The sequence below is a fragment of the Pelophylax lessonae genome, assembly GCF_965119305.1.
Source record: "Pelophylax lessonae genome assembly, chromosome: 5".
NCBI lineage: Eukaryota > Metazoa > Chordata > Amphibia > Anura > Ranidae > Pelophylax > Pelophylax lessonae.
The window spans coordinates 511,171,646-511,194,690 of record NC_138772.1 but is presented as its reverse complement, the minus strand read 5'-3'; the positions used below and the strand labels follow the sequence as shown (position 1 = coordinate 511,194,690).

The 23,045-nt window shown below is 48.1% G+C and overlaps 1 protein-coding gene across 1 annotated transcript in view; it reads right to left on the bottom strand.

Annotated features, from left to right (window-relative positions):
• DERL1 (derlin 1) overlaps positions 1 to 14,676 on the bottom strand; it is a 53,751-nt gene extending 39,075 nt beyond the window's left edge. Inside the window, exons 1-2 of the mRNA XM_082257294.1 lie at positions 14,414 to 14,676; positions 5,614 to 5,725 (exon numbers count right to left, since the gene is read on the bottom strand). Of these exons, the coding sequence (XP_082113420.1) occupies positions 5,614 to 5,725; positions 14,414 to 14,566 (265 nt within the window). The 5' untranslated portion in view covers positions 14,567 to 14,676. The remainder of the gene's footprint in view (positions 1 to 5,613; positions 5,726 to 14,413) is intronic.
• Between the last annotated feature and the right edge of the window lie 8,369 nt (positions 14,677 to 23,045).

Below are 23,045 nucleotides of genomic sequence, written 5' to 3'. Positions count from 1 at the left end.
CTTAGGAAAAGGTAAAGGAAAAGATCTATTCAGGGAACGGTAACTACCGCTTCCTGTAGTACTTAAATGTTGGAAGGGAAGAATCGCACCGGTAGTAGTGGTTGAAGCTCGATCTAATGTCCTGAATACCGGTGAAAACGTCCCCCCACCCTGAAACCGGGTGGGGGCGCACCTTCAGGCTGTGTACTCCTTTGCTTCGGGTTTGGCTGGGTTGGTCCTCTGCTTGTCCGACCAGCCCTTCTTGAACCCTCCTGGAGGAGTCTTGCCTTTCCCGCTAGTACCAGCCGGGCGCCCTTTATGGGCGGTAAAGAAAGGTCCTCGCTTGTTGCGAGGTCCCTTAGCTTTAGCAGCCTGTGGCAAAAAAGTGCTCTTGCCCCCAGTGGCATCCTTGATGATTTCATCTAGGTTGGCCCCAAATAGACGATTCCCCTGAAAAGGGAGATTTGTCAAGGTCTTTTTGGAACCTAGGTCAGCTGACCAGCATTTTAACCACAGCACACGTCTGAGGATCACCGCTGACATAGATGCATGCCCTAATAAGGGAGTAGTGTCCAAGGCTGCGTCACAGATAAACTGTAGCCCTTGTATAATCTGTTCCATCAAATCAGATGTCTCCTGGGGAATATCTTTTCCCCTAAGGTCTTGGCGTACCATTTTCGCCCATTTCGTAAGTGTCTGGGAAACTAGACCAATAACAATTACTGGTCTAAATGCTGACCCTATCAGAGAGAAGATGGTGCGGGACTCTGCTTCCACCGGATCCTTAAAGGACGAAGTGTCCTCCACTGGGATAACCGTGGCTTTATTCAGCCTGGAAATAGGTGGATCCACCACTGGTGGTACCGTCCATTTCTTAATGATGGATTCCTCAAACGGATAGCGTCTAGCAATACGCTTGGAAATAGTAAAGGTACGCTTAGAATGCTCCCATTCTCCTTTAATCTGATTACCGAAACATTTGGGTACAGGAAAAACCTTCACCGTTTTGATGGGCTTATTAGTACCAAAAGGAATCTCTGTTTCAGTTGCCTCTGCCGGTAAAGCCTCAAGTTTTATGGTTTCCTGCACTGCCACAACTAGTGCGTCCACCAATGCTTCTTCCTGAATTATAGCAGGAGAAGAAGCGTCCTCCTCACTGTCTGAGGGGGCTTTACCTGGGATAACAGCCCTTGCAGAGGAACCTGCAACTGCAGTGACCATCTCTGAATCAGAGTCAGAGGTGTCAGATAGTATAGGGGTAGGCGGGGGTCGCTTCCTTGACCCCCGTCCCTGACAGGCCGCCTCCACCCGAGCCACCATAGACTCCAAAATTGCTGTAAATGACTCTACACTCTGTGCACCGGCGGGTCCCGTGGCCCCCTCGAGGGAAACAGGTGGGGGAATATGTGTGGCAGGGTCCATGATAATTCCAGTCACTTCCTGGATAATATAATTCAAAAATAAAAAACTTTTTTTTTTTTTTTTTTTCAGACCCCCAGCGCCACAAAAAGCCCCTTAGTGTTACCTGCTAGGGATCCCTATCGATCGAGAGAGATAGACAGACCCCCAGGCTCACCACTTGATGCTCAGAGTTTAACTGCAACAGGTTACAGCGCTGTCTTGACAAACAGGAAGTCTTTTGGCTGGCTGCCCAGGAAGAAAGGAGGCGGCTCCGCCCCTCTGCACGCCTTCCGGCGCCTCCCCTAGCTCCACGAGGTGTTTGGATCACCTCAAACATGGCCGCCCCCATGCTGGAGACACGAGGCTACGCCAAAATGGCGGCTCGTGCGATCCAGCAAAAAAAAAAAAAAAAAAATGGCGGCGGCCTGTACTGAATAGCGGTGTGCTGCAGGGCACAAAACACTCTCTCTGCATGGGGATTTGGCGTGGTTGGCGGTACCGGCCCTGGCGGACCGCATGGCCATTCGGGAGGCCTGCTAATAGCTGGAGATCTGATTAGGAAGGCAGTCTACATGTCCGTGGCTTCTGACTGGTAGGAAGCTTATTCTTATCACCGTAAGATTCCCAGAATGCCACAGATTATAATCTTTTTAACATGTATACAATTAGATTGTTAGCTCCCAAACCAAGCCTCCTGGCTTTTTGCACATAAAATCACACTCAAAGTAGGAGGATCTGTGTCATTTATAGGATAGAGAGGGACTCTATCTTACCATACAGAGAGGGGCCCGCGTTCACCACAAGACCCGTCAGGGGGAAAGGGGGAACATACTACTCACCATACCGGAACCAGGCGGGCACCAACTCCTGACAGTACCCCTCTCCACCGGGGCGGGAGGGCTGTCGACCGATATGGACGCCGTGACTCATGGTCTTTGGCGTTTCAGCGAGACGTTTAACTCGCGGGGTCAGTCCTTTAATGGGACTTTGTCGCGGCCGACCCAGCGCGGAGCTATGGCCTGCACGCGCTCGTAGGCTGAACTGGGGTGACCACCGGATCTCAACATCCAGCCCGTCGCCCAGTTCAGCTTTCTTGCTTGAAGATCTCACAGGAACACTGGAGAAAAAAAGCTGTCTAAAAAATCCTTTAAGAAAAAAATCTTGCCAGGACCTAAGATCCCAGCAAGGTATCTAGGTCCTTACTCCTAACTAGACAGAAAATAACTGATTTGCTGAGGCAGAGAGAGAGAGGATATACCCTCTGGGACTTCCCCTAGGGTGTGGCCAGAGCTTTTTAATTTCCTGTCTAGTCCTGCTCCTGTGGAGGCAACATAACCCGAAGGTGGTGTATCACCGAGGACTACGTCTGTCAATGAGCGCTAGAGAAATAATGTTTGGGGGTTCTAAGTAGTTTTCTAGGAAAAAATACTGGTTTTAACTTGTGAACAAAAAGTGTCCGAAATAGGGCTGGGGGTAAAGTGGTTAAAGCGGAGTTCCGGCCTCAAATACCTTTTCTAACTAAAAATACCCCTATAATACTGATCCATCGCCCTTTACAGAACCGCTATTCTCATACTTACAAGGTGTACAGTATCGGATTTTAGTCAAAATCTTACTTTTAAAAACGCTGTCTGGGTGCACCCATCTTGGATGTGGGCATCTGAAGCCATAGTGTAATTCCTGATTCCAAGGGAGTGTTCTGGGAGTTCTTCCTGATTCCAGCCTCCTGGGAGTGATGACAAACAGCTCCCAGGATGCAATGCAAAGGCGGAAGTGATGTCGGTGGCCACGGCCACAGAGGGGGGAGAAGGAGGAAGTACAATCAAAAATGCCCTGAAAATAAGGTAAGGGACCCCCGAAAAAAATAGAAAATGCCCAATTGCAGAATAGCGAGCACTCCAGGAATCACTAAAGTTGCAAAATAGGCCAGAACTCCACTTTAAAGCGACAGCAAGAATTCTAGCGCTAGATATCTAACTCTAAACAGGCAACCTGTAAGTATCGTAGTTTGTAGATATTCCACGAACGTGCGTGATTTTAATGCATGACAAGTTCGTATCTATTTATTCGCCTTAACAACAGGTTTCACATTTTACAAAAAAAAAAAAAATTGGAGCATATATTGGTTTTAAATTTAATTCAATAAAGTGTATTTTTTTATAAAAAAAAAAAATTGTGTTTGCAAAACCGCCGCGCAAATAGCATGTAACAAAAAATTGCAACGATCCCCATTCTAACATCTCTGCTATAAAAAATAAAATAAAAAAAGTTGGGGGTTATAAGTAAATTTTTAGCAAAAAAAACATAAAAACAAAATAGTGATTAGGCCTCATGCACACTGGATGTTTTTGGAGCTGCTGTTAGCAGCGTCAGACGTTTCATTTTGCAGCTGCAGAACGCCCATCCATGTTATTCTATGACCTCATGCACACATAGAGCTTTTAGGAGCTCCAAGTGGCATAGGCGTTTTACAGCTCCAAAAAAAAAAACTCAGGAACTGTGCGTTCTGGAGCTGCAGCGTCAAGCTGTAAAAACGTCTGACGCTGCTAAAGGCTGAATAACGTTGCTTAACGTGCGTTAAGCCACGTTATACATTTTTTTTCTTCCATTCAAAATCAATGGTTCCCTATGGGAGCCTATTGATTTGAATGGAAATCGCACCGCAAGTCGGATCAGGGTGATCCGACTTGCGGCGCGACTTGTGCTGTGAGAATCTTGAGGGGAACTCCACGCCAAAATTCCCCCCCAGGTTCCAACAAGGAGGCCCCCCAGATCCCGGACCCCCTCCCTATGTGAATGGGTATGGGGTACACTGTGACGTCCCAGATGACGTCATCGGGAGACCCCCGCCCCCTTATGTCACAGATGTCATCTGGCGGCCACGCCCCTAATGGCTATATAATAAGCTGCGGAGACCAGCATAATCACCGGAGACGTCGTCGGAGGAGGACCGGAGGAAGAAGAAGAGCTGACAGCAAAAGAGAAGAAGACCGGAGAGGAGAAGACAAGAAGAGCGGACAGCAAAAGAGCAGAAGACCGGAGAGGGAGAAGACCGGATGAAGATATTTAATAAACTTTCCAAAACGTCTCCTGTCGTTATTCACATACACTGCCTTTTATGTGGTGAATGGGTAGGGGTACAGTGTACCCCATACCCATTCACGTAGGGAGGTGGTCTGGGATCTGGGGGGCCCCCTTGTTAAAGGGGGCTTCCAGATTCCGATGAGCCCCCTGCCCGCAGACCCCCACAACCACCGGCCAGGGTTGTGGGGATGAGGCCCTTGTCCTCATCAACATGGGGGCAAGGTGCTTTGAGGTGGGGGTTGCAGAGCCCCCCCTGCCCCAAAGCACCCACACCCCCTCATGTTGAGGGCGTGTGGCCTGGTATGGTCCAGGGGGGGTGGGGCCGCTCGCTCGTCCCCTCCCCTTTCCTGGCCTGCATGCTTGGATAAGGGTCTGGTATGGATTTTTGAGGGGACCCCACGCCGTTTTTTCGGCGTGGGGCTACCCTCAAATTCCATACCAGACCCAAAGGGCCTGGTTTGGAACCTGGGGGGGAACCCCACGCCGTTTTTTTCCCCATTTTGGCGTGGAGTTCCCCCTCAAGATTCTCACAGCGCAAGTCACGCTGCAAGTCGGATCACCCTGATCCGACTTGCGGTGCGACTTCCATTCAAATCAATAGGCTCCCATAGGGGACCATTGATTTTGAATGGAGGCAGAAAAAACGCTGCTAAAAGCTACTGTGGCCAAACGTGCAATAACGCTAATGGAAAAAGCTACTGAAAGCACGTTTTTACAGCTGCTTTTTCCCGGCGTCAAGAAGCAGCTTTGGAGTTTTTATGACGCCCTGTGTGCATGGAGCCTTAGCGCCGGTTCACATACACGCGACGCTACTTCCCGGGGCGACCTCCGAGATCGCGGTGCGAGCAGCGCGCCGCGACCTCGGAGTGGCCGACACGGACTTCATAACATTGAAGTCTATGGCGGTCGCCTCCTGGTCACCCCAAAGAAGCTCCGGACCCTTTTTCTAAGTCGGAGCGACTTGTGTCGCTCCTATTAGAACGGGTCCGCAGCTTCCCTATGGGAGGCGACCTACGGCGACCTGTGAGGCGACCAGGTCGCTTCACAGGTCGCCTTAGTGTGAACGGGGGCTAAAACTTATAAACAAAAAGTGGCATAAAAAGCCGGGTCGGACGACACAATAACAGAAAACATGCAATCATCATTTACCCGTTTCAAGTCGTGTTGAATACTGATACAGGAAATACAGGTTGACCATGTACAGAAATCCTGTGCCGGGTCCCACAGGGAAGTAAAACGTTGAGGTAAACGGTCTCCATATCTGTAATGAAACACATCAATTCATCAACCAATCACATTCTCTGTACACGTCCCACCAAAGCTTGTATCTCAGTTACTGGTGGAAAATGGTGGACTATATGGTAGTTAGAAAGAAACCCCCCCTCCCCCAACATACACAAACCCCACCACCAATAATTACAAAGTCTGATCAAATCAAAGATCGCTCACTAAAAAATACATTTGGGAGAGGGTTGAGCGCAATAGATGGGAGTTTTTGAGTTAAAATATTTTCAAGTATCTATTTTTTTCTCAAACTAGTTTAGGCCCCTTTCACACTTGTGCGACTTGTCATGCGATTTGGGACTGCAAAATCGCATGACAAGTCGTTCATTATTTCCAATGAGCCCCATTCATATCTGTGTGACTTGAAGTCGCATCGACTTCAAAGAAGTCCCTGCACTACTTTTGGCATGATTTTGATGCGTTTTGAGGAAAAGACATTATAAGCCCAGTCAAACTCGCATCACAATCGCTGCAAAAAGCTGCGTCAAAATCGCGGTACAATCGTGCGACTTTGAAGTAGCACAAGTGTGAAAGGGGCCTTAGAGCCCATTCAGACTAGCACGACTTGTCAGCCTGACAGGTCGCGGTCGGTCGCGGTCCATTGAGTAGTACAGGACCCGTTCTAATAGGAGCGACACAAGTTGCTCCAACTTAGAAAAAGGGTCCTGTACTACTTTGGGGTGACCTCGGAGCGACTTGCATAGACTTCCATTATGTGAAGTCTCTGCAAGTCGTGCCAAAGTCGCGGTGCACGCGACTTCCCAGGTTGCCCCCCAAAGTCGTGTCGCGCTAGTCTGAATGGGCTCTTAGTGAGAATCATAAAACAATGGTCAGGCTTGTATTCCAAACAAAACAAAATACTTTCATTTTGCATTTTGCACTTTATTACATTCTTTTCCGGCCTTGATGGCCAGGGAACTGAACAGAGACCCGGAGGAGACGTCACTTCCGGGGCAACACGTCCACTCCCTTTCCTCCCTACCCTTTACCTCAGAAATCCTCAAACTACGGCCCTCCAGCTGTTGCGGAACTACACATCCCTGAGGCATTATAAAACTCTGACATTCAGACATGGCTAGGCATGATGGGAATTGTAGTTCCTGAACAACTGGAGGGCCATAGTTTGAAGACCCCTGCTTTACCTGGTGGCACCCACTAGGCCGATCCTGGGCCTGCAGATCTACTCTGGCCTACAGGCCGCCACAAATCAGTGAAGGAGAAATATTACCCATTTACATTTTCTGACAAACTAAGAAAAACTTTTTTTTCTCAAAATTATTTTGCCTTTTTTAGTTTTTTTTATTTCCAAAAACAAAAACACAACAAAACACAACTAAAAAACAGTGGTGAATAAATACCACCAAAAGAAAACTATTTGTATGAAAAAATATATAAAAATGAAATTTGGGTACAGTGTTGCATGACCACGCAATTGTCATTCAAAGTACGACAGCGCTGAAAGCTGAATATTGGCCTGGCACTGGCAGGAAGGAGGTAAAAGTGCCCAGTACTGAAGCGGTTAAACATGTCAGTACCCTATATTTTCTATAGGCAACGCTTTAACGCCCCCTCATCAGTTTAGCGTTACAAAAGGGGTCTGGTGCTAGAATTATTGCTCTCAATCCGGCGTGCAGCGATATGTAACGTGTATCGCAATCAACATTTTCAGGCACAGGCGCCCTGCCGTGTGCATTCACGCTTGTATGTGTTTAAATGTGGGGGTAGGGGACAACCTTTTTTTTTTTTTTTTTGGGGGAGGGGGGGGTGGAGATATTTGCTTGGGTGTAACCTACATTTAAAAAAAAAAAAAAAAAAAAAAAAAAAAGGATTTTTTCCCTCCCCCTTTTGATTTTTTTGATGACAGGTTCTCTTTAATGGGACATGCAGGTATTTTAGACCCTGGATATCTCTCCCCTGAATGCACTTCATTACATTATTTTCTGGCCTTGATGGCCAAGGAACTGAACAGGGACCCGGAAGAGATGTCACTTCCAGGGCAACATGTCCACTCCCTTTCCTACCTACCCTTTACCCGGTGTCACCCGCTATGCCAGCCCCAGGCCTGCAGGTGGGAAAGCAGAGCCCAGGATACATAGCAGGGGGCACATGCATGCAGACCTGGCGCCTGGGGTTTATGGAGCCCTGTCCCACTGTATGTAGGAATGTAACCACCCTCTCTTCCTCCTTCCTGAGTTGGACTATGGGAGGTGTAGTGTTCATAGAGCAGAACATTGGCAGTGATCTACACCGGCACCAATAGAACTTCATACAGTGCAGAGACAAACCTAGAATGTGAGATTTGCGGATGATCAGAGGACACCTCCAGACACGGAGAGGATTGCAGAGGTGGACGTGTCCTTAAAGCAGGCAGCTGTATCAGACTGATGCAATCTGAGAAAATCTCACACAAGACTTTCCTATACGACCAACAAAGCTGAGTTTCGCACATCTGTGACTTCTATGAGTCACAGGAGAATCAGCCAGGCAGAGAGACAACGGTAGAATAAAATAAATCAATCATGAAAGAAATAAGTAGTATGCAAATGTGGACCCATGCCTGAAAATGCTTGTTACCTGGCTGTGTGATGGAACAAGTCTGCATATCAAATAGTCTGAGAAAAAAAAAGTCTCTCCCTGGCACTGATGTCACTGGATTAGCATAACAGCCAAGCAACCAGCATTTTCAGAACAGAGGTCAGCATCGGCTGTCTCAACTTTTTACTTATAACAGGTTTGGGTTTTCACAGACATTAGATGATACAGGATTTCACAAATGATTGCAGAGTTCAGGAGTCAGACTATCCAACCGAGGAACTAAAGACAACCTATCCCAAATCCACAGATCAGAAGAGGACAGAGCAGCACTGGGAGCCAATCAAGCCAGCTGAACGCTACTGCATTGACAAGGGACATGCTAACAGGAGAAGAGAGAGCAAAGGGAGGACTTCATCAGTCTGTTGCTTATCTTCCACTGTCTACTCAGCAGGCTGGAGGGGGGGGAGCAGAGGGAGGACTTCATCAGTCTTGTGCCATTCCACTGTCCGCTCAGCAGGCTGGAGGGGGGAGCAGAGGGAGGACTTCATCAGTCTGCTGCTGCTCTTCCACTGTCCACTCAGCAGGCTGGAGGGGGGAGCAGAGGGAGGACTTCATCAGTCTGCTGCTGCTCTTCCACTGTCCACTCAGCAGGCTGGAGGGGGGAGCAGAGGGAGGACTTCATCAGTCTGCTGCTGCTCTTCCACTGTCCACTCAGCAGGCTGGAGGGGGGAGCAGAGGGAGGACTTCATCAGTCTGCTGCTGCTCTTCCACTGTCCACTCAGCAGGCTGGAGGGGGGAGCAGAGGGAGGACTTCATCAGTCTGCTGCCATTCCACTGTCCGCTCAGCAGGCTGAAGGTGGAGCAATGACAGCACTGTATTCTTACTACAGTCTAAATCTGAGAAAGGGGGGGGGGTCATTTTGTGCGATTATTAGGGGGGGGGGGGGCAGTACAATTACAATACGGATCAATACAGAAGGAATAGGAGGGCCTTTTTGACGGTCTTTTTTTGTTTATAGCACAAAAATTAAAACATTTCAGAGGTGATCAAATACCATCAAAAGAAAGCTCTATTTGGGGGGGGGGGGGGGGTACAGCGCAATTGTCAGTTAAAGCAACGCAGTGCCTTATCGCAAAAAATGGCCGGGTCATACTAAGTGAATAGGCGAACTGTTTTGGGGTGTCATTTTGCATGAACAGAGTGAGATTTCAGTGCGGTGAACGTTAAGGATTCCCTGCGTTTCCCGCACCATGTACATGTGAACTGAGCCTTATATATATATATATATATATATATATATATAGTAATTATTATCAGGCGTTCCATGAGACTAGAACATTATTTCAAGGGTTCCTCTATGTTGAAAAGGTTGAGAAATGCTGCTCCAGTCTGATACCAAGTTTGGAAGGACTGGCCTCCAATTTTCAGCAAAGAATCTACTATTTTAGCAGAGAGAGTAAACCTTGTAAAGGATAAGTTCACTTTTAGGAACATGTTACGCTAATTTTAGGGTGGAATATGTAAACTGTTCCCAATGCTGCAGCCTCTCCCCGACCCACCGCCTCTAGTGACAGCAAGCCGGAGATCCTGCAGGGCTCCGCCCACCCGGCTGCATCATTCAATAACAGAGTTCTGTGAATGGGAGAACTACAAGTACACACAGCCAATGCAGCTGCCGGCTTGTATATCTCAATGTTCTACCAGGATGCTGTTGAGGCCTCTAGGTAGTTCATTGAGTCTTCCTGTGATTACCTGCATTGCACTCCTGATCTGCTTATCACGGGTGCAATGCTTTGCAGGATTCAAGTAAAAAAAATAAAATAAATGAACATTTTTTTACCTGAAAAAAAAAAAAAGTGCATTTATTTTGTTTAATTTTTATTTATTTTGAATTTTTTATCCTTCAAATTAAGACTGTGCTGCAATGCAAGGTTATTGGGGTTCCAGTACGTACCTGTGACTTAAAACTATATGCAAAACTTTTTTATATATATATATATATATATATATATATATATATATATATATATATATATATATATATATATATATATATATATATATATTTTAGAGTATAATAGAGTAAGGGAGGGTTCTAGCCCCTGTCAGATTTTTTTTGCCAAGTAAAACTATATGCAAAACTTTTTTTTAGAATATATATATATATATAATAGAGTATAATAGAGTAAGGGAGGGTTCTAACCCCTGTCAGATTTTTTTTTTTGCCATCTGTGTCCCATTGCAGAGATTTCCCTTCACTTCCTGTCCCATAGCCAAACAGGAAGTGGGAGGAAATCCCTGCAAATTAGGGGAATTCCTTGGGGCCCCCCAGGTCACCAGAACCAGTGTCCCCATTGAAAGATTTCCGCTCTATTACTTTTCTGGGGACAACCCAAAATTTGGGATTTTTTTTTTAAACTTTCAATGATAATGATGAACAGGACAAATGGAGAGGGGGAATCTCCCGAACGGGGAGAACAGACAGCAATAAAAACTGACAGGGGTTTTCATCCCTCTCCACTCTATCCAAAACTGAAAAAAACGTTTGCCTTTAGTTGTACTTTAAGGCTACGTTCACATGTGGGCGTGGCGGATCACCGCGATTCTGCCCGCAATCCGGAAATGATTGCAAATTGTGGGACGCCTGTGCGTTGCCCGTGATTTGCAATGGCACCCCAAACGCTGTGCGATGTTGCTGAGATTTCCGCCTGCCGAATCGCGGTAACATCGCACAAACAAAATCTCAGGATGCATGACACCCAAAAAAGTACAAGAGCTTCTTTGGAGCATCATGCATCCTGCGATTTTGTTTGCGCGATGTTACTGCGATTCGGCAGGTGGAAATCTCAGCAACATCGCACAGCGTTTGTGGTGCCATTGAAAATCACGGGCAACGCACAGGCGTCCTGCGATTTGCAATGATTTCCGGATCACTGGCACAATCGCGGTGATTCTGCCCGCAATCCGCTACGCCCACATGTGAACGAAGCCTCAGACTTCAGTCTGACCTCTATAGACCCCTCTCCTAGGCTGAGTGTTTATGGGGCCTCTATAGACCCCTCTCCTAGGCTGAGAGGGTTTATGGGGCCTCTATAGACCCCTCTCCTAGGCTGAGAGGGTTTATGGGGCCTCTATAAACCCCTCTCCTAGGCTGAGGGTTTATGGGGCCTCTATAGACCCCTCTCCTAGGCTGAGGGTTTATAGGGCCTCTATAGACCCCTCTCCTAGGCTGAGGGTTTATGGGGCCTCTATAGACCCCTCTCCTAGGCTGAGGGTTTATAGGGCCTCTATAGACCCCTCTCCTAGGCTGAGGGTTTATGGGGCCTCTATAGACCCCTCTCCTAGGCTGAGTGTTTATGGGGCCTCTATAGACCCCTCTCCTAGGCTGAGTGTTTATGGGGCCTCTATAGACCCCTCTCCTAGGCTGAGGGTTTATGGGGCCTCTATAGACCCCTCTCCTAGGCTGAGTGTTTATTGGGCCTCTATAGACCCCTCTCCTAGGCTTAGTGTTTATGGGGCCTCTATAGACCCCTCTCCTAGGCTGAGGGTTTATGGGGCCTCTATAGACCCCTCTCCTAGGCTGAGTGTTTATGGGGCCTCTATAGACCCCTCTCCTAGGCTGAGTGTTTATGGGGCCTCTATAGACCCCTCTCCTAGGCTGAGTGTTTATGGGGCCTCTATAGACCCCTCTCCTAGGCTGAGTGTTTATGGGGCCTCTATAGACCCCTCTCCTAGGCTGAGGGTTTATGGGGCCTCTATAGACCCCTCTCCTAGGCTGAGGGTTTATGGGGCCTCTACAGACCCCTCTCCTAGGCTGAGGGTTTATGGGGCCTTCTACCTTGGTGCTTCCTGAATTTTCATCCCAACAGCAATAAAGCTTGCCATACAATGATCCTTTATGCCAGCGGGTAGAACAAAAAATAAAAAAAACTGACCCAATTCACCCATCCACACATTGGATGTAGGTGGAGGAATCCTCCCTTCTGTGTCATTGTATTCTGCTAGCGGAGAGACTTCCCAGTCATCAGAATACACTGATCAGAGTTACAGCTATATCGGGTGCCTGTGCTGATCGAGCGAGACTTCAACAAGCCAGGTCATGAGAAGTAGAGTTATAGATCCACGAATAAGAATGGACAAACATGGATCGAAATTCAGCCAATCCCAGCCAATTTCAATCAACGTAGGGTACGGTAAGGTTGTACCGATACCACTTTTTCAAAACTGAATACAAATACCGATACTTTCTTCAAATACTCGCCAATATCGATTACCGATAATTTTTTAAAATGTCATGTGACTAATATGCAGCACTGATGGGCACTAATAGGTGGCACTGATGAGGAAGCACTAATATGACGTGAACTGTGTCAGTTTTTATTTTTATTTTTTTAATTCTTTTTTTTCAATGCTGTGTGTGTACGGTGTCAGTTTTTTAAATTTTGTATTATTTTTACAATTGACAGCAGCAGAAGCCAATTGCGCTGCCATTGAGGAGGGGAGTCCCAAATGGCTGAGACATTCCTCCAACATCGCTGGAGGAACCTCAGGTAAGTATTAGGGGGGCTTCTGCACACAGAAGGATTTTTATGTTAAAGCGGAGGTCCGGCCTCAAAAATGACTTTGGGCCATCCGCTTGCTGACATTAACCTGAAAAATAAATGGATAGTCCCGATTTTTCTTTACTTATCTTCCTTCCACTACCTCCCTCTGCGGCCGCGGCCCACGCCATCACTTCCTGTTTGCGATGACTTCTGGGAGCTGAACGTCATCGCTCCCAGAAGTCAATGCACCTACACCGGTGTTCTATCAGATTTCCCTACCACATCAGATTTCCCTATCTATGTAATTTCCGGTTGAGATCAGCTGTGGATTTATTATGCAGCATCTTGTAGCCGCGTCACACGTCCTATTGGGCATGCACAGAATAGGTAGTGAATTTTGATAACATTGTAAGGGGTCAGACAAAAGATCCTAGTGTGCATGTGGGATCTACATGCCCCACACTGCGCCGACCCGACAATAAGACAGTGGGCATGCGTGGGTGGGTAGGGAATAGAATTGTCCCATTGTTGGCTCGGTGCAGTGTGTCCCATGGAGATTGGATGTATGTTTGTTATAAGAGATGCCGCTGCCCGATCTGTTGGGCCTGCCACAATACAGCAGTCCTGATATAAGTCCCTGATCGCCACCATTACTAGTATGAAAATTAAATAAAGGTGGGTCGGGGACACGGGGCGATGGCCGCAGGTGGGTCGGGGACACGGGGCGATGGCCGCAGGTGGGTCGGGGACACGGGGCGATGGCCGCAGGTGGGTCGGGGACACGGGGCGATGGCCGCAGGTGGGTCGGGGACACGGGGCGATGGCCGCAGGTGGGTCGGGGACACGGGGCGATGGCCGCAGGTGGGTCGGGGACACGGGGCGATGGCCGCAGGTGGGTCGGGGACACGGGGCGATGGCCGCAGGTGGGTCGGGGACACGGGGCGATGGCCGTAGGTGGGTCGGGGACACGGGGCGATGGCCGTAGGTGGGTCGGGGACACGGGGCGATGGCCGTAGGTGGGTCGGGGACACGGGGCGATGGCCGTAGGTGGGTCGGGGACACGGGGCGATGGCCGTAGGTGGGTCGGGGACACGGGCGATGGCTGTAGGTGGGTTGGGGACACGGGCGATGGCTGTAGGTGGGTTGGGGACACGGGCGATGGCCGTAGGTGGGTCGGGGACACGGGGCGATGGCCGTAGGTGGGTTGGGGACACGGGCGATGGCTGTAGGTGGGTTGGGGACACGGGCGATGGCCGTAGGTGGGTTGGGGACACGGGCGATGGCCGTAGGTGGGTTGGGGACACGGGCGATGGCCGTAGGTGGGTTGGGGACACCGGCAATGGCGGTAGGTGGGTTGGGGACACAGGCGATGGCGGTAGGTGGGTTGGGGACACAGGCGATGGCGGTAGGTAGGTGGGTGGGTTATGGTCTCATCCCCCCGTGTGTGTATTCAGTATATGTGCCCCGGTTGCCCCCTCTGGTGGACGGATGGGGGAAGCACAGCCCTCTAGGAGTGCCGGGTAGACAGCCCCTATCTCAGGAGGTCCGGTTCCCGGTAGGAGTCTCCGGTGATCAGACATCGTACCTGGAACTTGTGCAGGAAGTTCTCCGGCCATAGGATCAGGTAGACGGGGTTGATGAGGCCCAGCTTCCCTAGTAGAGGGACGGCGATGGATCCGGCGAACCAGTACCGGGTAATGAGCGGGATGCTGCGGAACCAGTCCCCGAGGTCTGACATGGCTGCAATGCCAGCGGGACACACCGGGCCCGGTACCTACGACGTCACGCGCCCACCGCTGACGTGTCCGCTCCGAATTCGATCAGCCAGACTCCGCCCCTGTTTGCTGTCACTCGCTGATCACGCCCTTCCCCGGACGTTGCGCAGGAAGCAGGATTACGTACTATGTGGTCACACGACCGTAGACAAAAATGTATACACAAGTCACGTGCTGTGTGGGTATTCTATCGGAATATCACTATTAGATTTCGAAACCGGAAGTGACGAGCCAAACTTACTGCGCATGCGCCATGCGTTCCAACATGGCCGCTATGCGTTCCAATGGGTTTCCTAACGTGACAGAACACCAACGCAATCTTTAATTTTACATTTATTTTAGCAGTAAACTCATCTTATAGACTGAAATAGACTATTTTACCGCGACAGAGTGAAATAGACTATGTCACTATATAATCAGTTTGTCGCTGAGCAGTGCGGGGTGTACCAAGATGGCCGTCGCCACCTTCTGCCTGCATGTTTCTCGCTATTTTTACTAAATTACAATAATAATAGAAATGTAATACTGTTATTCAGTATATAAGGTGAGTTTACTGCTAAAATAAATGTAAAATGAAAGATTGCGTTGGTGTAAGAAGATGTCCGCCGCTGCTTCGTGTTCTGTCACGTTAGGAAACCTATTGGAACGCATAGCGGTCATGTTGGAATGCATGACGCATGTGCAGTAAGTTGTTACCGTCCGAACGTAACTTCCGGTTTCAGAATCTGATAGGCAGCGCTATTCTGATAGAACGTGGGAACGCTGTCCTATCAGAACCGCTACCCATCAGAAAATGCAATGGAAGTGACGTTGCAAACGAAATTGCTTACTGTGCGCTATGCGTTCCAACATGGCCGCTATGCATTTCAATAGTTTTCCTAATGTGACAGAACATGAAGGCAGCAGTGGACATCTTTTTACACCAGGCCAAGTCTTCAATTTCACACGTATTTTAGCAGTAAACTCACCTTATATACTAAAATAGACTATTTTACCGCGACCGAGTGAAATACTCTATATCACTGTATAGTCAGTGTGGCGCTGAGCAGTGTGGGGTGTACCAAGATGGCCGTCGCCACCTTCTGCCTGCAGGCTTGTCGCTGTATATACTATAATAATAAAAACAGAATCTTGTATTTTCGGATATAAGGTGAGTTTACTGCTAAAATAGAAAAAAAAAAAAAAGTGTGAACCAGGCCTGAGCGCAGTGCTGAAACTTTGCACCGAGTAGAAGAATGTCAGAACAAAGTCCAATGTTATGATCTGTAGGTTATCTTCGTTCTTTCTTATCTTTGTGTGCTTCTTCCGATGTATGCTGGGCCTGAACAAAGCTACATTTCCTTCTTATCTAGAAGCAATAAAGTGTTCCATTGTTAACTCTCCCTGATGAGAAATATTTAGTGGGTTGTTTTGTTTAATTATAGTCTTCATTTATGTTTTCGTAGTACTATACAGAGAAGACTGAACGCTGACATTTCTTTTCCAGTGCTACAAAACTAGAGCGCTAAACTTTTAGCCTTCATGATACTAAAGGAACTTTGAAGCAAAACTTTTGGACATGTTGTTCATTTTTACTTTAACTGAATCCAATCCAAACTGAATCTAATCTAAATTTCACTTTCAGAGGCCCAGGCAAAGCATTCCTACCATGATAGGGTGACCAGAGGTCCCCGGTTTACGGGGACAGTCCCTGGATTGAGGACACTGTCCCCGAAACAAGTCTGTCCTCGGTTTTGTCCCTGAATTCAGGGCCGGGTTAATGTAGACAGGGCATCCCATGCTGGCTGAGAAACAGCCTGGTGGCTCAGATGCAGACGCCCCCTGCTGGGCGAACTCACTGCCACTCCTGCTGCTGTTTAGTGGAGGAGAAAATTGACTGTGTGGAGGGCTGAGAACAGGAGATGAGTAGATAGGGGGTCTGTTTGTACACAGGTGAGGGCAGTGGGGGATCAGGGGTCAGAGCTGATGAAGCTGCATGGAGAGTTTAGCTGTTGTGGGGGAAGGGCTAAGAGGTGGCTGCAGAGATAATCTGTGAGAGAAGGGTGCAGAGGTGAGCTATGGATGTGGGGGCAGAAGTGTCCTCTGTGCATAGCAAACATCTGAATCCTGTACTCTATGTCAAACACCCTCCTGTATATTATGCAGTCCTGTGCCCAGCGCTCTTTGTATTATGCAGTCATGTGCTCAGTGTTCTTTGTATTATGCAGTCATGTGCCCAGTGTTCTGTGTATTATGCAGTCATGTGCCCAGTGTTCTGTGTATTATGTAGTCCTGTACCCAGCGCTCTGTGTATTATGCAGTCCTGTGCCCAGCACTCTGTGTATTATGCAGTCCTGTGCTCAGCGCTCTGTGTATTATGCAGTCCTGTGCCCAGCACTCTGTGTATTATGCAGTCCTGTGCTCAGCGCTCTGTGTTGTATGTAGTCCTGTGCTCAGCGCTCTGTGTATTATGCAGTCCTGTACCCAACGCTCTGTGTATTATGCAGTCCTGTGCTCAGCGCTCTGTATATTATGTAGTCCTGTGCCCAGCGCTCTGTGTATTATGTAGTCCTGTGCCCAGCGCTCTGTATATTATGTAGTCCTGTGCCCAGCGCTCTGTGTATTATGCAGTCCTTTACCCAGCGCTCTGTGTATTATGCAGTCCTGTGCCCAGTGCTCTGTGTATTATGCAGTCCTGTGCCCAGTGCTCTGTGTATTATGCAGTCATGTGCCCAGTGCTCTGTGTATTATGCAGTCCTGTGCCCAGTGCTCTGTGTATTATGCAGTCCTTTACCCAGCGCTCTGTGTATTATGCAGTCCTGTGCCCAGTGCTCTGTGTATTATGCAGTCCTGTGCCCAGTGCTCTGTGTATTATGCAGTCATGTGCCCAGTGCTCTGTGTATTATGCAGTCCTGTGCCCAGTGCTATGTGTATTATGCAGTCATGTGCCCAGTGCTCTGTGTATTATGCAGTCCTGTGCTCAGCGCTCTGTATATTATGTAGTCCTGTGCCCAGCACTCTGTGTATTATGTAGTCCTGTGCTCAGCGCTCTGTGTATTATGTAGTCCTGTGCCCAGCACTCTGTGTATTATGTAGTCCTGTGCCCAGCGCTCTGTGTATTATGTAGTCCTGTGCCCAGCGCTCTGTGTATTATGTAGTCCTGTGCCCAGCACTCTGTGTATTATGCAGTCATGTGCCCAGCGCTCTGTGTATTATGCAGTCCTGTGCCCAGCGCTCTGTGTATTATGTAGTCCTGTGCCCAGCGCTCTGTGTATTATGCAGTCCTGTGCTCAGCGCTCTGTGTATTATGTAGTCCTGTACCCAGCACTCTGTGTATTATGCAGTCCTGTGCTCAGCGCTCTGTGTATTATGTAGTCCTGTGCCCAGCGCTCTGTGTATTATGCAGTCCTTTTCCCAGCGCAGTCCTGTGCCCAGTGCTCTGTGTATTATGCAGTCATGTGCCCAGTGCTCTGTGTATTATGCAGTCCTGTGCCCAGTGCTATGTGTATTATGCAGTCATGTGCCCAGTGCTCTGTGTATTATGCAGTCCTGTGCTCAGCGCTCTGTATATTATGTAGTCCTGTGCCCAGCACTCTGTGTATTATGTAGTCCTGTGCCCAGCGCTCTGTGTATTATGTAGTCCTGTGCCCAGCGCTCTGTGTATTATGCAGTCCTTTACCCAGCGCACTGTGTATTATGCAGTCCTGTGCCCAGCACTCTGTGTATTATGCAGTCCTGTGCTCAGCGCTCTGTGTTTTATGTAGTCCTGTTCTCAGCGCTCTGTGTATTATGCAGTCCTGTGCCCAGCGCTCTGTGTATTATGTAGTCCTGTGCCCAGCGCTCTGTGTATTATGCAGTCCTTTACCCAGCGCACTGTGTATTATGCAGTCCTGTACCCAGCGCTCTGTGTATTATGCAGTCCTGTGCTCAACGCTCTGTATATTATGTAGTCCTGTGCCCAGCGCTCTGTGTATTATGCAGTCCTTCACGCAGCGCTCTGTGTATTATGCAGTCCTGTACCCAGTGCTCTGTGTATTATGCAGTCCTGTACCCAGTGCTCTGTGTATTATGCAGTTCTGTGCCCAGTGCTCTGTGTATTATGTAGTCCTGTGCCCAGTGCTCTGTGTATTATGCAGTCCTGTACCCAGTGCTCTGTGTATTATGCAGTCCTGTGCCCAGTGCTCTGTGTATTATGCAGTCCTGTGCCCAATGCTCTGTGTATTATGCAATCATGTGCCCAGTGCTCTGTGTATTATGCAGTCCTGTGCCCAGCGCTCTGTGTATTATGCAGTCCTTTGCCCAGCGCTCTGTGTATTATGCAGTCCTTTGCCCAGCCCTCTGTGTATTATGCAGTCCTGTGCCCAGCGCTCTGTGTATTATGCAGTCATGTGCCCAGCGCTCTGTGTATTATGCAGTCCTGTGCCCAGCGCTCTGTGTATTATGCAGTCATGTGTTCAGCGCTCTGTGTATTATGCAGTCCTGTGCCCAGCGCTCTGTGTATTATGCAGTCCTTTGCCCAGCGCTCTGTGTATTATGCAGTCCTTTGCCCAGCCCTCTGTGTATTATGCAGTCCTGTGCCCAGCGCTCTGTGTATTATGCAGTCCTTTGCCCAGCGCTCTGTGTATTATGCAGTCCTTTGCCCAGCCCTCTGTGTATTATGCAGTCCTGTGCCCAGCGCTCTGTGTATTATGCAGTCATGTGCCCAGCGCTCTGTGTATTATGCAGTCCTGTGCCCAGCGCTCTGTGTATTATGCAGTCATGTGTTCAGCGCTCTGTGTATTATGCAGTCCTGTGCCCAGCGCTCTGTGTATTATGCAGTCCTTTGCCCAGCGCTCTGTGTATTATGCAGTCCTTTGCCCAGCCCTCTGTGTATTATGCAGTCCTGTGCCCAGCGCTCTGTGTATTATGCAGTCCTTTGCCCAGCGCTCTGTGTATTATGCAGTCCTTTGCCCAGCCCTCTGTGTATTATGCAGTCCTGTGCCCAGCGCTCTGTGTATTATGCAGTCATGTGCCCAGCGCTCTGTGTATTATGCAATCCTGTGCCCAGCGCTCTGTGTATTATGCAGTCCTGTGTCCAGCGCTCTGTGTATTATGCAGTCCTGTGCCCAGCGCTCTGTGTATTATGCAGTCCTGTGCCCAGCGCTCTGTGTATTATGCAGTCATGTGTCCAGCGCTCTGTGTATTATGCAGTCCTGTGCCCAGCGCTCTGTGAATTATGCAGTCATGTGCCCAGTGCTCTGTGTATTATGCAGTCCTGTACCCAGCGCTCTGTGTATTATGCAGTCCTGTACCCAGCGCTCTGTGTATTATGCAGTCCTGTACCCAGCGCTCTGTGTATTATGCAGTCCTGTACCCAGCGCTCTGTGTATTATGCAGTCCTGTGCCATTTGCCAATAAAAAAAAAATATGTCCCGGATTTCATTTTAAAAATCTGGTCACCTTATATCATGAGGCAAGTGGGAATCGTCCATGGAGCCAATGTGGTGCAAAATTCTAAAACCATCCTGTGGTTATGGGGTTTCATGCCTCCACACTGTGGCACAGCCATTCTCAACTATTTTAATATGGAGGAACCCTTGAAATAACTTTCCGGTCTCAAGGAGCTCCTGCTAATAATTACTGTATGTACAGCTCGTGGTACATTAGCAGGATGTTCAGTGAGAAGAATGCTTCCAGGGGTGTTTTCACGCATGCTTTGCCTACTGTTTAGCGGGGGATCCATGAAGAGATTGGAGTAAAATTGGACAGGTGTCATTTTTGTGACATCTGGGCCATTTCAGTCTTTGGCGACCTTTTGACAGCGGACCTTTGCAGAGTCATGTGGGTCCATGAACCGCCAGATGAATACTGACTTGTGTTTCTTTATGCCTCGTACACACGCATCGATTATTGGCCGTGAATTTTCGGCCAACGTCCGATCGGCCGATTTTCGGGTTGTTAGTATGATGCTTTCGACAACCGACTCCGACTTTTCGGCCGAATAAAATCTGGTGTGCAGGCTATAAAATCTTTGTTGGCCGTCAACACAACGGACCGATTTTCCGTCAGACAGTACAGATTTCGGCAGACAAAAATCTGATGAGCAAGACTGGGCATGCTCAGAGAAGAAAAAACACACGGAAAGTAAACCAGCACATGACATCACTTCTGAAGTAGATTTTTGTTGGCCGAGAAAATTTGTGTGCAGTCTAGGCACATTCAAACCAACAAAACACCACTCTGGACAAAAGTCGGACGATCGGTCGGCCGATAGTCGTTGCGTGTGTACGAGGCATTACATCAGGCTACCTCTGATCCACATGTTAGAAAAAACCCAAGGATGCCTTTCTGCCTAGGTTTGTGGTCAGTGGGAAGAGCCCCCCCTCCCCCCACCTTGCAGATAAGTAACCACTGAAACCCATTGTTATCTGAGATGCAGATATTGCTCATGGATCCATTGGCAAATCCTAGAGGAGCCTTTGGGTTTCATGGAACCCTGGTTGAGAAGGGCTTCTCTTCTGGCCTATTCCACATAAAGTGCTTCTAAAGTCTCATATTTTTTCTATTAAAATAACAAACCTATTATACTTACCACCTCTGTGCAGTGGTCTTTCACTGGGCAGCCCAGATTCTCTTCTCGGGTCCCTGGCTGGAGCTCCTGGCCCCTCCCTCTTGTTGAGTGGCCCCACAGCTAGCAGCTTGCTATGGGGACACCCGAGACAAACTCAAATTAAAATACGAAGCTGCCGTTCAACCCTGTCCCCTCTTTCCAGATTGACTAACTGTGTTTGACAGCAGCGGGATCCAATGGCGCCGCTGCTGTGTCTCAGCCAATCAGGAGAGAGAGTCCCAGACGGCTGAGGCACTCGAGGACATCGCTGAATAGGGATGGGCTCAGGTAAGTTTTTGGGGGTGCTGGGGGGGGGGGGGTGCATAGAAAGCATTAAGATAAAAAACCCTTCTGACTTTGCAACCCCTTGAACCACTTCTGGAACAGAAGGTCTCCCCCCCCCCCCCTTAACCGCTTGCCGACCGCCAACAGTAATATTACTGCGTCAGGTCGGCTCCCCTGGGTCCAGCGACGTAGACCTACATCTCTGTACTTCTAGTGTTTAGACACAGTGGGAGTCGGGCCCGGGTAGGAAAGGCGGCAATTGCCTCCCTTCCCCGATCGTCGGGGAAAGTGTGAGAAGACCCGCCTGCTTATGTAAACAAAGCAGGTGGATCTTCTCAGTGACAGACAGGAGGAGATCACAGGATTCAGCATAGCTGAACCTGCAATCTGTGTCACAGAACCCCCTCCCCCCACACGTCAGTAAGCATGAGGCATACATTTAACCCATTGATCACCCATAGTATTAACCCCTTCCCTGCCAGTGTCATTGTTACAGTAACAGTGCATATTTATAGCACTGATTACTGTAGTAATGTCACTGGTACCCCCAAAAGTGCCAAAAATGTCAGTTAGGGGTCCGATCTGTCCACCGCAATGTCGCAGTCCCACAAAAAATCGCAGATCGCCGCCATTACTAGTAAAAAAAAAAAAAAACAATAAAAAATGACATAAATCTTTCCCGTAGTTAGTAAACGCGATAACTTTTGCCCAAACCAATCAAAATACGCTTATTTGCGATTTTGTTTTTAACAAAAATATGTAGCAGAAAACAAATTGGCCTAAAATGTTGAAAAATTTTGATTTTTACATTTTTTTTTTTTTTTTTTTGGGAATGTTATATATCAGAATGTGAAAAATATTGGGTTTTTTTTTTTCAAAATTGTCGCTCTTTTTTTGTTTATAGCGCAAAAATTAAAAATCGCACAGGTGATCAAATACCACCAAAAGAAAGCCCTATTTGTAAATTTTGTTTGGGTACAGCGCTGCGCGACCGCGCAATTGTCTGTTAACCACTTAAGCCCCAGAAGATTTTACCCCTTTCCTGACCAGGGGTTTTTTTGCGATTTTTTACTGCGTGACTTTAACGGACAATTGCGCGGTCGTGCGACGCTGTACCTGAAACGAATTTCACGTCCTTTTTTTCCCACAAACAGAGCTTTCTTTTGGTGGTATTTGATCACCTGTGCGATTTTTTGATCATGCGCTATAAACAAAAAAAGAGCGTAAATTTTGCAAAAAATAACAATATTTTTCACTTTTTTTTTATATGAAATTCCCCCCAAAAAAATGTAAAAGTCTAAATTTTTTAACATTTTCGGCCAATTTGTTTTATGCTACATATGTTTGGTAAAAAAAATCGCAAAAAGCGTATTTTGATTGGTTTACACAAAAGTTATCGCGTTTACTAACAAAGGGAAAGATTTTTGTCATTTTTGGTGTTTTTTTTTTAACGAGTAATGGCTGCATTCTGCGATTTTTTTTTTTTGCGGTACTGCGACATTGCGGCGGACAGATCGGACCCTTGACTGACATTTTTGACACTTTTGGGGGGTACCAGTGACATTACTGCAGTAATCAGTACTATACAT